We start from the raw sequence: 12,365 nt of genomic DNA, 5'->3' as shown, positions 1-12,365 counted from the left end.
TGCGTCATAATTTATGAAGTGAATGCAATATGCAAACTTGAATAAAAATTGAAAATTTGAATTTTCATGATCATTGAATGGTTTTGTGATTTTTCAGTTTTCAATTAGTTGATCATGATTATGATCATAATAAAACACAGGACAAAGATTTTAGGCAAATAAAAATATTTTTTAAGTCGAAATTTCAATTTTACTTTTTCAGTTAAGATTTTTGTTCAGAAACAATAACAATATATAAATACGACAATGTAACAAAATAACAATATCAACACTAAAAATTTAACAAGAAATTTGCTTGCGTTACACACAATTGTTTGTGAAAAATTAAATCAGTAGGGCAAATTTAAAAAAGTGTAACTAAACAAAAGCAAAAACTACTATTGGCTGTCATTCACGACCTTAGGTTTTTGTTCAGAAACAATAACATGTTTACATTTTTCCTTTTTATTGCACTTGCTGCAATTGCAGTTGCTGACCACTAAATCTACTAGTTACTACTTTTATCTATTTTATATTTGACTTTTACTGCAGTTAGTATGACTACTGTTATCACTGCTAATCACAGTAATAATTTGTCTGATCCTATGAATGGATCTAATGTGCCTGCACCATGTCAGGACACTGGAATCCTCACAGGACTTCGTTTTACTCTTGTTTTCTTGTATGCTGATGTTTTGCCTTTGGAAAATTTTCATTATTGGGCTCACTTTCGGCCAATTTGGGCCTGTCAAACTACTGCTATTTATTCAAAAACCAAACATGATATCAATCAAATTTCACCGTCACAGCCACAAGACCTTAAGGAACACAGTGATGTATTTTTTTTTGGTCATAGTGTCAAAAATGTGGAAAATACGGCGAGTTTAAAAAACTCTCGATCCTACAGATAAAGTAAACACATTGTGAGAAAGAAAAAAGTTGAATACACCTCGAATACACAGGACTTGTCTACATTTTAAAGTTTGAATGGTGTTTCTTGGCAAAAGTATGCTAGAGCAGTTGAGGTTTGAAAAACACTGAAAAATTGCGACTTTTTTGACCTTGTCCCATTCATTCTTTATGGGAAATTTTTCGCAGTTTCTCACGAATTATGAGTTACGAACCGAAATTCTAGGTGTAAGAAAAACAAGGATAACAATAGTGTGCGGTGCTATGCCCCGCACTACTAATAATTGGCCAAAGAGTGGATTTTATTTTCCGAGATACTGAGTGATGAACATCATTCATGTTGTGCTACTACATATGTATCAGAAATATGAACAGCCTACTTTATAATACAGACATTTCAGAGACATGAGCAGTTACTGAAGAAACGAGTTTCTTGTTTATGAAATCCCATCAAACTTTATTTCTTTGAGCATACATATTCCATTGCACATTTAACATCATGTAAATGACTCTGATCGTAAAAATACACAGATATTGACATTTCATGTCTGACAATGACACCATCTGAATACTTTACATTTATGTAAGTATAACATTATGCAAAGGCTCACATTCTCAATGTGATGCAGGAGGCGAAGTAGCCGTCACATATACTGCAGATGAATCTACCCAACAACAGAACAACCATGTATTATATGTACTGCCATCTATACAAAAATGAGTCTATATACACACTGATGATTTCATATTTACAGTGTTTAAAATAAACAAAACGTAACTGGTCTATATATCAGAACAGTGCTTTTAAGAGAGAGTAAAAGTGTAGTTTGGCACGGTTTGTGTTTATTAATGAACCTATGTTCTGCAGGTGGAATACCATGATCCAGTGATGAAATGTTGCATGCCATTAATAATATGTGGAATTCACACCATGCAACATTAAATACTGACAATAATTATAATTTTAGTAATATATAAAACTAACATAAAATAACTGCACAAGACAAAATGTTTCTCTGTAATATGTTCACTCACACTTAACGCCGCATGAAATGTATATATTCAAAACTTTGCCACTTAACCTGGATAAAACTTTTTCCTTGGCACACTAAGGATTGCAGTATATGCGTAGGTCAAACATCTAAGAATATTCTCCCATTATAAGGGGGACAATTAGAAAAATATGTATCTATGATTTGGGTTAATCTCTATAGGAGAGGTATTCTCATTTAGCAGTGTTTCCTTCAGTACTTCTTACATTCACAATGGCTCCATAAAAAGTCTTTCATACCACTTGACTTGACATTCCCCATCAAAATTATGGCCACACAAACTCCATCTTCTCCCCTTTGACTTTTTCTTCTTCAATTTTGGTTGAATTTTTGTATTAATGACTTGACAAGCTAAGAAGACCACTGCATACAGGAATCATACGTTCTCTGAAAAAATAAAAGCTTTGTTTACATCTGACTTGTTTGAAACACTGGTGTAAAGCAGTCCTCTATTGTGATTAATAATTTTATATATATATATATATATATATATATATATATATATATATATATATATATGTATGTGGAAGGTCAGACACCACGTTATAAACTCTCCCAGCACAAACCCCAATCAAACATTTTGTTTACAAAATTGTATGTCAATTAAAATGATCTGTTTCAATGGTTAAAATTCACATTCATCATGTGTATCATAAGCTTTACACCAGAACATTGAAAATTCAAGCTGAGTTCTAGCTCCTGATTTCACATAAACAAGTCGGAAACAGGTGTGATGTGCATGACAATAAAGTATATTACAACGAGCCATTTTCTGCACAAACTGCAGTGTGCTGCACTTAAATAGTGACAACTGAGTTAAATTTGCTTGGGCAAACTCAAACAGCTGATGCACATGTGCAATTTGTAGACGAAAGGAGCTTTAACAATTTCATTTTAGCCTTTATAAGTCTGCACAATTTGAGCAATGATGAATAAATTGAGGAAAATTCTGTCCAGAACCATCCTCTAAGATTTATCATTTCCAGTTTCCTCTACACCAAGGCTGACTTCACTGACCTACTGCAGTGTTTGGTTTTGGAAATGTGCAGACTCTGCATCCATTACACATAGTTGCCTATTCAGTTCTAATCCCTATTCTAATCTCTCCATGTCTGCAGATGTGCAGCGTGTAATCCTGTCCAACAGCTATCAGGACAGTACTACAGTACAGGCAAACAGAGGACTTGCTCACTGTAGGTTGAAGCTACACAAGTTACTCCCCAGATGACTTCACCCTACCTTGGTCATTTCAGCAGGTTGCCAGTCACCCATCATTAAAAACTAGAGAAAAAGCAGATAAAAGTACAATCTTGCCAAACTCTTCCCTCTCTCATCTTCTAACAGCAAGACGGATTAGCTGAGAATAAAAGTGAACTGGCTAACCTTCAACTTAAGTGTTACTCCCCACAGAACCAAAAGTTGTAACTAAAAAATCAGTAGTAGGGGGGATGGAGAGAAACAGGTCAAAGTCAGGACACTCGAAGAAGAGAAGGGACTTGTAGGGTTTCAAGCTGGAAAATATCAGATTTTTGGACAATTTTATCCAGGCAGATCAAATTGACCCCTACAGTGCTAACACAACCACTAGACCTCTGCTTCAGCAAGGTGAGGAGGACATTTGTTCATACTCTGGACACTTGAGGAGGGCAGGGTAATTGGAGGAGTTCATCTGGAGGGAGGCCTCGGAGGAGATGGAGGAGGGACTGCGGCCTCGCCCGGCCCAGGCGTCTGGATGAAGGAACTGGCCGGAGTAATCGGAGCAGTTGCTGAGGCGAGGCCGGTAGAAGCCCTGATGGGGCCGGTACATTTCCTCTGCTGTGTAACGCTTCATGAACAGATAAACCGACATGACACCCGCAGTCTAGAAAGGAAATGGAGGCAAAGGGTCAAAAAAGTTAACTGTTTGGTACCCTCCTTATATTTCTGTTTCTGTGTAGCTTGTAGTTAATAACTATACTGTTATGAAGAGGAAAAAAATGGCTGAATTAAGACAAAGAATTTCATGGTCAGCTTTTTTAGATATTAAACTTTTCCTGTCAGGTTATTGTGAATTACTGACAGTATCACAAGCAACATGCAAACCTTCACTGCTCTGTTGAAAGGCAGAATCCATTAACCATAAAAGAAACTGAATAAGCATGTGAATCACAGCTCATTAACCCTGAATTATCAGGTTTAAAGGGGACTATTGTTCACAGCACAATGCCTTACAGTCATTCATATCTGAAGGAAAAGAACTTGAAGATGAAGATACTAAAAGACATCTAATGTTTGATACATTTATTTTCTGCCCCTTTTTTTGTTCACAATGATGGATTACATCTCTCACACAAAGAAGGGTGATTTTAGAATAAGAGAGACTGGTGTCTACAGCTACTACCTTTAGCATTAATGAGGACATCAGCTGAGTGCTAAAAATCTAAAATGCTACGGAAAACAGAAACACAACAGATAAGAGATATGGCATAAATGATGGTTTGCTTAGGTACAAATGTTTTAAAGTATTAGTTTGATGCATGCTTGTGAAATGTAATGTACAATGCTACATTATCCAAGATTTGCTGTAGTGAAGTTACCTCAGTGAGCAGGAAGGAGATGGCAGCAAAGGCAAAGGACCAGCCGTATTTGTAACTGAAGTAGGCCTCATTAGTTTTGGTCCTGTTCAACATTTCATCATTAATGTTGGAGATGTACAAGACCAGACCAACAACCAGAGACAGACCTGTGGGAGGCAGAGAGACAGGCCGAGCTCTAATGACTATGGGTAGAAATGTAAATTACATATACAAAAATATACTGGTATATATGATTGGCATCACTCTTGTTTCCATAAATTAAACTGTGCAAGAACAGTATGTTTCACTGTCCTCTCTTCTTACATCTAAGTGACACCATTGATACCTGGACCAAAGATAACATTAAAATTATATTTAAAAAATCATTTTAATAGTTCACCTTCCCAAATGAACATATCACATCCATGCTTAATTTACTGATTTGGATATGTTGTGAGTACAAGACAAACCTGACAGGATGAAGAAGATTCCAGAAACAAAGGCCAGGATGGTGCGATGTGGTCGGATGTGGCCAATGTTACTGAGCACAAAACCAATGAACATGAAGAAGAGGCTGACCAGAGGGAAAGGTGTGGCAGAACGGATCATCTCTGAAATGAAAGAAGAGAAACCAGGATAAAGAAAGAGAGCAGCTCATCAGTTTGAGTGGGACTGAATGAGAAACCTGCACTTTTATATATTGTTTTGTTTTTGTTTTTTTCATTTTTCATCTGTGACTTTCTCAAACTTTTAATGGAAGGTTTTCCTCTTAGAGTAGCAGCATGAGGATTTCTACTTAAGTTTGTCTTATTCCTCATGGAGTAGGCATTTCAGGGGTTTAGGTCATGGTTCCTTATTTATATTAAGATGGAAATGGACCTCCCTACTGTGAGCACATGCTAGAGTACCTACCAGAAGTAATGGGAAACTGTGGCACTTGTTCCCCCCCAGACCCCCTTTGTGTTCTCCATTACACAAAATGTCATCCTTCCAGCTAAGTGGACCAGATGTCTAAGGCCATAACCTTAATGGAACTGGTTATTTAATTACTTGGGTAAAGTTTGGGTTGTGTGGTAAACTTGCCTATTACAAGCTACTGTAGATATACAACACCATCCAAAGTCCCGTTAGAATGAAAAAAAAAAACAAAGTAAAAGTGATTGTTTTTGGATTCATATTGAGTCTGAATATGGGCAAATTCAGGAAGAGTTTAAATTCTGAAGATCCAGTGGTAAGTGCAACCACAGTAAAAAAAAAAAATTATTACATGAACGCTGTTTAAGCTGTCAGTTCTAATTATGAAGTTGCTTGATAAAACAGAGGAAATCTGCCATTGTACATTATATCAATACATCAAAGCCATGTGACCTGATGCAGTCAGACAGGTCCTGTACTGACTCTCCATGCTGTGTGCATTCAAGCCTCTCTTCATCACATTTAGAAAGAAGCCAATTAACTCTTGTTATCACTGCCTACATTAAACCTTACTGCCTCTGTTTCCTTCACTTCAGGGAGTCTTCTTATTCCTGTCTCACATGTACACTTCTTCACTCATCGCACTTGTTTCACATTCAAGTTTCTGTCATTTCTTCTGCCTTCTTCACCTCCACATCTTCACATCAGTTCTCCTGTCTCCCACTTTTTTCAATCTCTCTTTCTCTCTTTCTTCTGTAATATATTACCTAAAAGAAAAAAAAAAACATCCCTTTGATACTTTTACATAATTGGGTCTCAAAAGTGTGTTAGTCACTGAATCCATTGAATCATATCCAAAGTCTTGTAATTCTACTCTTTTGCACTCAAAAGAATTAGTAGGCTGGAAAATAGATGGAAGATTTTATTTTTTGAATATGCAATTTCCCTCAACCTTTCAGTTAGAAAATTCACAGAATGTGTTAGGACAGCCTCCAGAGAGAGATGTGAGACGCATAAATATATTTTGCGGATTATCTAATTTACCTTTGAGGGTATTGATTATCATGACTGTGACCAAGTCTTTGACACTAAAGACCATCTTTGAACAGAAACAGAGGTCACAGTCTTCCCCCCAAACACAGCCACCTCTTAACCCAGGCATAGTACGTAGTAAAGATATGGACTCAAGTCACATGACATGCTCTGGTCAGACTGTGGTCATGCATATGATGATTAACTTTGCATGGTCAACATGAACCCTACCAATGGCCTGGTATGGGCTGCTGACAGATGTGTGCGACCAAACACATAGTGTTAACAGACACTTCTTCCACCTGCCAGCAATGAGGTCCACTGGGAGGGTGCAGTGCCTCGGAAGCCCAGGCTGTCTCCCCACTTCCTGCTGCACAGGAACCCAAGCTCTTGTGCTAAGACTAGCTGGAGGTCTCGAGCCACTATCATGGATGTGAGTGGTGGATTAGAGTTTGGCGAAAGGAAATATAAAATATTATAAAACATTCCACAAAATGTGCTACATCAAGAAACATCTGTTAAACAAAAGAAACAAAATCTGTAGATAGTGATGAGCACCTAAATGAAGCTAAAGTTTTTATTGTTTCGTTAGTGCTGCTCTAACTGTCCAGTTTAACAGCCTACCTGCTTTGATAGTAACAATTTGGCTGAGTGAACTTTATCTCACCTCAGAGCAGCTGAGGTGAGATTTTACCATTTACCACCACCATTTTCTTCTCCTCTGTGTTGAATTAGGTGATATTTTGTGTTTCAGCATATATAATTAGCTTTCATGGCAAAACATATCAAATCTAACACTGAGGGCTGAACACATGAATATTCATATAACAGTGGAGTCTGAATAGTTACTTACTGAGGACACTAACAGTGGACTCAGAGGTCATCTGGACATTAGTGGGCATCACATACTCGATGGTAAAACACCGCCCTTTCTCCTCCCCTGGAACAAAGGACAGGGAAACAAATATATTCAATGAAATTTCACATAAATCTGGAGTGGACACAGGGTTCAGCACTGAATACAGCTGATTAAACTATTAAGTCGTCCACAAGCCAGACACAAAAGCATGTACAATATGCTTGCAGAAGACGCAGATGTCTTGTAGCTTTTGAATGATGATAATACCTGTCATGGCAAAAAGTTATGACTGTACATCACAAATGTGAAATTCACAATAACTACTCAGGATTTATTTATTTGGGCTGGAGTTCATAAACTTTGTGTGATGGCTGCTGTGAAACTATTTCAGCTTATTTCATCTGTCAAGCATCTGTCAATTCCACAGCAAGTTGCAAGAGGGTGTGAAATCAGAAGCTTGTTTTGATATAATACACAGTATGTTGTCAGTATTTGTATGAGGAACACCCAGCATTAGATTTTAGCACCTTTCCCTTTATCGTTTTGACACATACAGTAAGAAGTCTGGCACCAAAACACACTGACACCAAAATACACTCTCTGATGTCTTTCTCAACACTTCATTAACCCAACACACTGTGAGGTGTTGGATTAGGTGATATTTTGTGGTCCAGTGTATGTAATTAGCTTTCATAATGCAAACTCTGAGTTAATGATGCTAACTAGAACAATGCATATGGAGGGTTTGGGTCAAGTCAGGTCCAAAATATAAGTGTTTACATTAAACACTGAATGCTCCTGTTAAGCATTTCAATGATAAACTTATTAGTGCATCATGGCAGCTAACCCCCTCGTGTTTTGTTAAGTTATTCATAGAGAATATGAAGAGTAAAATAAGAAGCAGGTCTGGTGGCTCTGTTCTTCAAGGACCTAGCGCAGGGGTCGGCAACCTTAAATACTCTAAGAGCCATTTGGACCGTCTCCCACAGAAAACAAAACACCCGGAGCCACAAAACCCTTTTGACATCTAAAATGAGGATAACACTGCATATATCGTTCTGCATGTAACACAAACATTTTGAACTCCGAAAAATGACGCCTGGTTGATGCTTACTTTCAAATAAAATACTCAATGTCTATTATATAAAATAAAAATCCAAACTATCCACCTGCCGTCTGCTTCTGTGTTCCGCCATCACTTTATCGTGTGTACTGGAGCGTGCAATCAGCTGTCAACCTGAAAATATTGGCGCCGGGTGTCGCACATCGGCGGTTGTGACGCATATTTTGAGCGACAAAAAATTATTTTATTTTAACGTTACAAGATCACCATAATCTTCAAATTTGGAATAACATTTAAAAAAAACGAACGGGCTAAAATAAAAATGCATTTAAGTTAAATACTCATTATTTATTTTCCAAAGTCACAGGGAGCCACAGCAGAGGGATGAAAGAGCCACTAGTTTATAGTCTTCTTATAGTTTATTGGTCCTGGTGTAGACCATGTTATTACTATACTTTCGCATTTAAGGCATTTTTTTGATTATGACCACTCTATCCAGCAAGTGAATGTCTGTGTATATTTGAATGCATGACAACTGCTGTGGTTCAGTGAGGACTGAAATAGTGAAAATGAAAGAGACAAGGCAAGAAGAACAAGGGAGTGGGACTCTTGCTTTTTCTGTCTCTCTTGTGCTTTTGACATAAAATCAGCATTTAATACCACTACATGAAAAACATCCTCACGTTTACAATCAACCACACTGCATTATGCATATTAGTGGAAAGGACGGCCTCCGTGGTTCCCTGGGGTTTCCCTTTCATGGGTTATTAAAATGTCACTGAAGAAGTCTTATATTGTAGCTAGCTGACTGTACAGCTAATGTTTTTTTTTTTTTTTTTTTTTTTGGTTTAATGACTGATGGTAATTCTCAGCCCATTCAAATGTAATTTCAACAGAGGGTGATAATAACTATTACTGAAATTTTTGATTATGCTGTTTATGCTTATGTAGCAGACATAATGGCTCATTTTCAGTCATGAAGGACTCCAGTAACACTTTTAATCCAGATCCGTAATAGAAGTCATTTATAGCAGAATAGATGAAAATACATCAAAAGTTACAAATGTGATTTTAATGATGCTGCCTAGCAGCTACTGCAAAGCTTGCACTGTAACTATATTAAAGGAAGATTATGTACAACATAATCTTCCATATGTTACAAACAAGATGTACACTAATTGCCAAGAATGGTAAATCATGCTATAAAGAAAAAAAAGATAAATTCAGCTTATTTACTCAATGGCATTTCAACTTGTACAACTAGTCCTGCTGCAAGCTTTGCGGTCTATATTATATAAGCAGTGTAGTGCCCTATATTGAACATGATTTACAGCCATGACACGATGACAAAGATCCTCTACATGAACCCACGCTAGAACAAAACGCTAGCAGCCAAACACCCGATGAATTCGAACTGGTGTCAATACCAACCAAAACACCACACAACCTCGTTCACATTCTCTGGCGTAACAACACAACTGTGATTGTGTGCAGTAATTGTTTCTGGGTCAAACTCCATGCACCAGAACAGTTAAATGGGCAACAAGGCCACTCAATTGCCCCTCGAACACACACTGGACCATTAGTCCATTTATAATAATGGCCCTAACCTAATCTCAACCTGATTAAATATGTACCACAACTGAACGATTGACCCTGAAACCTGAAACAGAACAGAGCAGTTCAGTTGTGGCACAGGGGTTTAAGGAACAATTCAACAGTAAGTGGAATAAAGTTACAGGAAAAATTTTTGCCGACTAAACACTTTTTCCAGGTTTTTAGGTTACAAACGTGCTAAAAGGCCCGATGTGTCATTGAGTGTAATAAATAAAAGCAGACATATTTTTGCTTCAACATCTACTCATCCAACAAGAGTAAGACTATATTACAGTAATACAGTTAACTGTTGCCATTAGCAGAGGGAAGAGAAGTGAGAGAAAAAGTTGATACCTGGTTTATTCTGGGACAACACTTGTCTGGAGAGTTGTTTCTCTAAGAAAAGAATAAAACTTAACGGTTAGTGTCTCTTTTCAATCAAGACATCCGAGCATGCCTTTGTAATGTTGGAGCTGGGGAGGAACAATGCTTTGATAGGTAAAAGGTGCTTGAGCATGCACTGTGGAAATGCACAAGCTTTTCTAACTTTATGTAATCCTTGTTTTTCAGCTCAAGTGCTAGAGTGGAAAAAAAAGGATGCAGGTCAGAGAGAAGGAAAAATAAGAAGCAGCCACGGAACTAAGGGTTTTTCTGCATCAATCCAAAGTGCTTCTGGTGCTACAGAATGTAAACCAGAGGAGGTAAGAAGTCTTGCAAAGCCATCTATCAGCTGGAACAAAAACACTTGACACTTTCAAGGGGGCAGCATAGAGTTGAAATTACAGGTTGGAGATCACATACACATACCTGGACCTTGATACCAAACAGAAACCTTACACAATTTATCTAAAATGTTAGTTCAATTTTTGCCATATCACTGCACCTTAAGTGTTGACTAGACAGTTCAATGTTCACCACTGATGAGAAACAATTAAGTCTCCATCAGTTTCTCGAAAAGCTTCATCTCTGTTTCGATAAAATGGAAAACCTGATAACATATAAACATTTCCTTGAGGACTTTAACCTACAGGTTTTGATTTATGTCATCTGTATGTTTCAGACCTCATGCTAACTCACCAGCCAAGAAGCAAACCCTCCAGAGTCCAGAGTGGAGGGACATGCGTATCTCGGTGCTCTGGTTGAGAGGAAGGATGACGCCCTCCTCCAGGTAGAGCCAGTAGTCGGTGCTTACGGCAATCCCCAACAGGCCCAGGCCGCAAACAGCGAACACGCTGCTCAGCAACGTCAGCGCCTTCCTGCCACATAGGCTCATACCACAGCCTCAACAGCAGGGGGGGCGCCGCCGGCAGAAAGAAGAGCTGGGAGAGGGAGGAAAAGGAAAAACATCTTCACCAATTTCATCAAAGTAAAGAGGACTAAGTTATCATGAAAACCCTGAGAGAAGAGGGCAATCAATGAGGAAGATTGGAGGAAACAAATGGAAGTTGCCTCTGTGGGTTGTTGGGTGGTGGGAAAATCTGTGTAAAAGTCTGAGGATTGCCTCATTTTAATCTAAGTTCATTACTGACAATGGTGATTATTTGGAAATGAATAGAAAGTGATAAATTGGAAAATGATAGCAAATAGCATAACAGAGGACTTTCTTCCTCTCAGCAGAGAAAGAAATCTGGGAAAGATTCACTATCCTCCAAATCTCCCATTAGAATTTAAATAACCACATTGTGCAAGACCAAAGGCTTAGTGGGGCCTGCTATGTAAAGTTTTTCATTTGACTGCCCTCACAAAGCCTCCAGCCAAAAGAATCGAAATATACAGGAAACTCATTTTAAAAAAGAGAGAATTATAAAAACCAAATTTGCTTTGCTATATTTTCTGCTACAATCACACACAACTCTTCGTATCTGATATGAATCCGCTTCCTTTGTGTTACATCAAGTGATGCAGAAGCAGCATTGCAGATGGTGTACAGTATGTGTCAGCATATGAATGTGTGCACTCGTCACACAAAACGATGGATCTGTTCGTACGGTAGCTGATGCCCACATTTGCCGGAAACTGGAGCGCTGGAGAGCTTGGCATGGGATGCATGTTGAAAGGAATTGATTTTACATAATGAGTTCTCAGTGTGCTGCCACATTGAGCACCCACTGGGAAACTGGAAAGACGGAGTGAATATGTGAAAGGATTTTGAACTTTTTATAAGATTTGTTAAGTAAGTTTTAAGTAAGTTGTTAAATAAGCCCCCCCCCCTCATGGATCAACTTCTTGTATCATGACTGGATGTAAAGTCTCAGTAAAAAAGAGTACGGAAATCTCCACATATCTTCCAGTTTGCAGCACACAACTAGTGTCTCAACAGACAGAACAGACAGATGTAGAAGGGATAACGTGTGGAGCTCACGGGTTTTAAATAAAGCTTTTAAGAAGATGCCGCAATGAATGTT

General features: G+C 38.1%; 1 protein-coding gene across 1 annotated transcript; it reads right to left on the bottom strand.

Annotated features, from left to right (window-relative positions):
* Positions 1–1,426: 1,426 nt before the first annotated feature.
* LOC121181095 (voltage-dependent calcium channel gamma-5 subunit) lies at positions 1,427–11,248 on the bottom strand. Its single transcript, XM_041036893.1, has 5 exons — positions 11,038–11,248; positions 7,296–7,382; positions 4,966–5,106; positions 4,517–4,662; positions 1,427–3,801 (listed from the first exon to the last, which is right to left on the bottom strand). Exons 1-5 carry the CDS (start codon positions 11,231–11,233, stop codon positions 3,538–3,540), a joined length of 834 nt encoding a protein of 277 aa, XP_040892827.1. The 5' UTR covers positions 11,234–11,248; the 3' UTR covers positions 1,427–3,537.
* Positions 11,249–12,365: the final 1,117 nt, after the last annotated feature.

Source organism: Toxotes jaculatrix, chromosome 4 (assembly GCF_017976425.1).
Source record: "Toxotes jaculatrix isolate fToxJac2 chromosome 4, fToxJac2.pri, whole genome shotgun sequence".
Lineage (NCBI taxonomy): Eukaryota > Metazoa > Chordata > Actinopteri > Toxotidae > Toxotes > Toxotes jaculatrix.
Note: the sequence above shows the minus strand (reverse complement) of the source record. Positions and strands in the feature narration are given on the sequence as shown.

Excerpts from the sequence above, each read along its gene's own strand:
- LOC121181095 (XM_041036893.1), bottom strand. The coding sequence starts at position 11,233 with ATGAGCCTATGTGGCAGGAAGGCGCTGACGTTGCTGAGCAGCGTGTTC. Across the intron at positions 5,107-7,295 it reads GTCCACTGTTAGTGTCCTCA|AGATGATCCGTTCTGCCACA; the intron begins GTAAGTAACTAT and ends CTTTCATTTCAG. Across the intron at positions 3,802-4,516 it reads TCTCCTTCCTGCTCACTGAG|ACTGCGGGTGTCATGTCGGT; the intron begins GTAACTTCACTA and ends TTTCCTTTCTAG.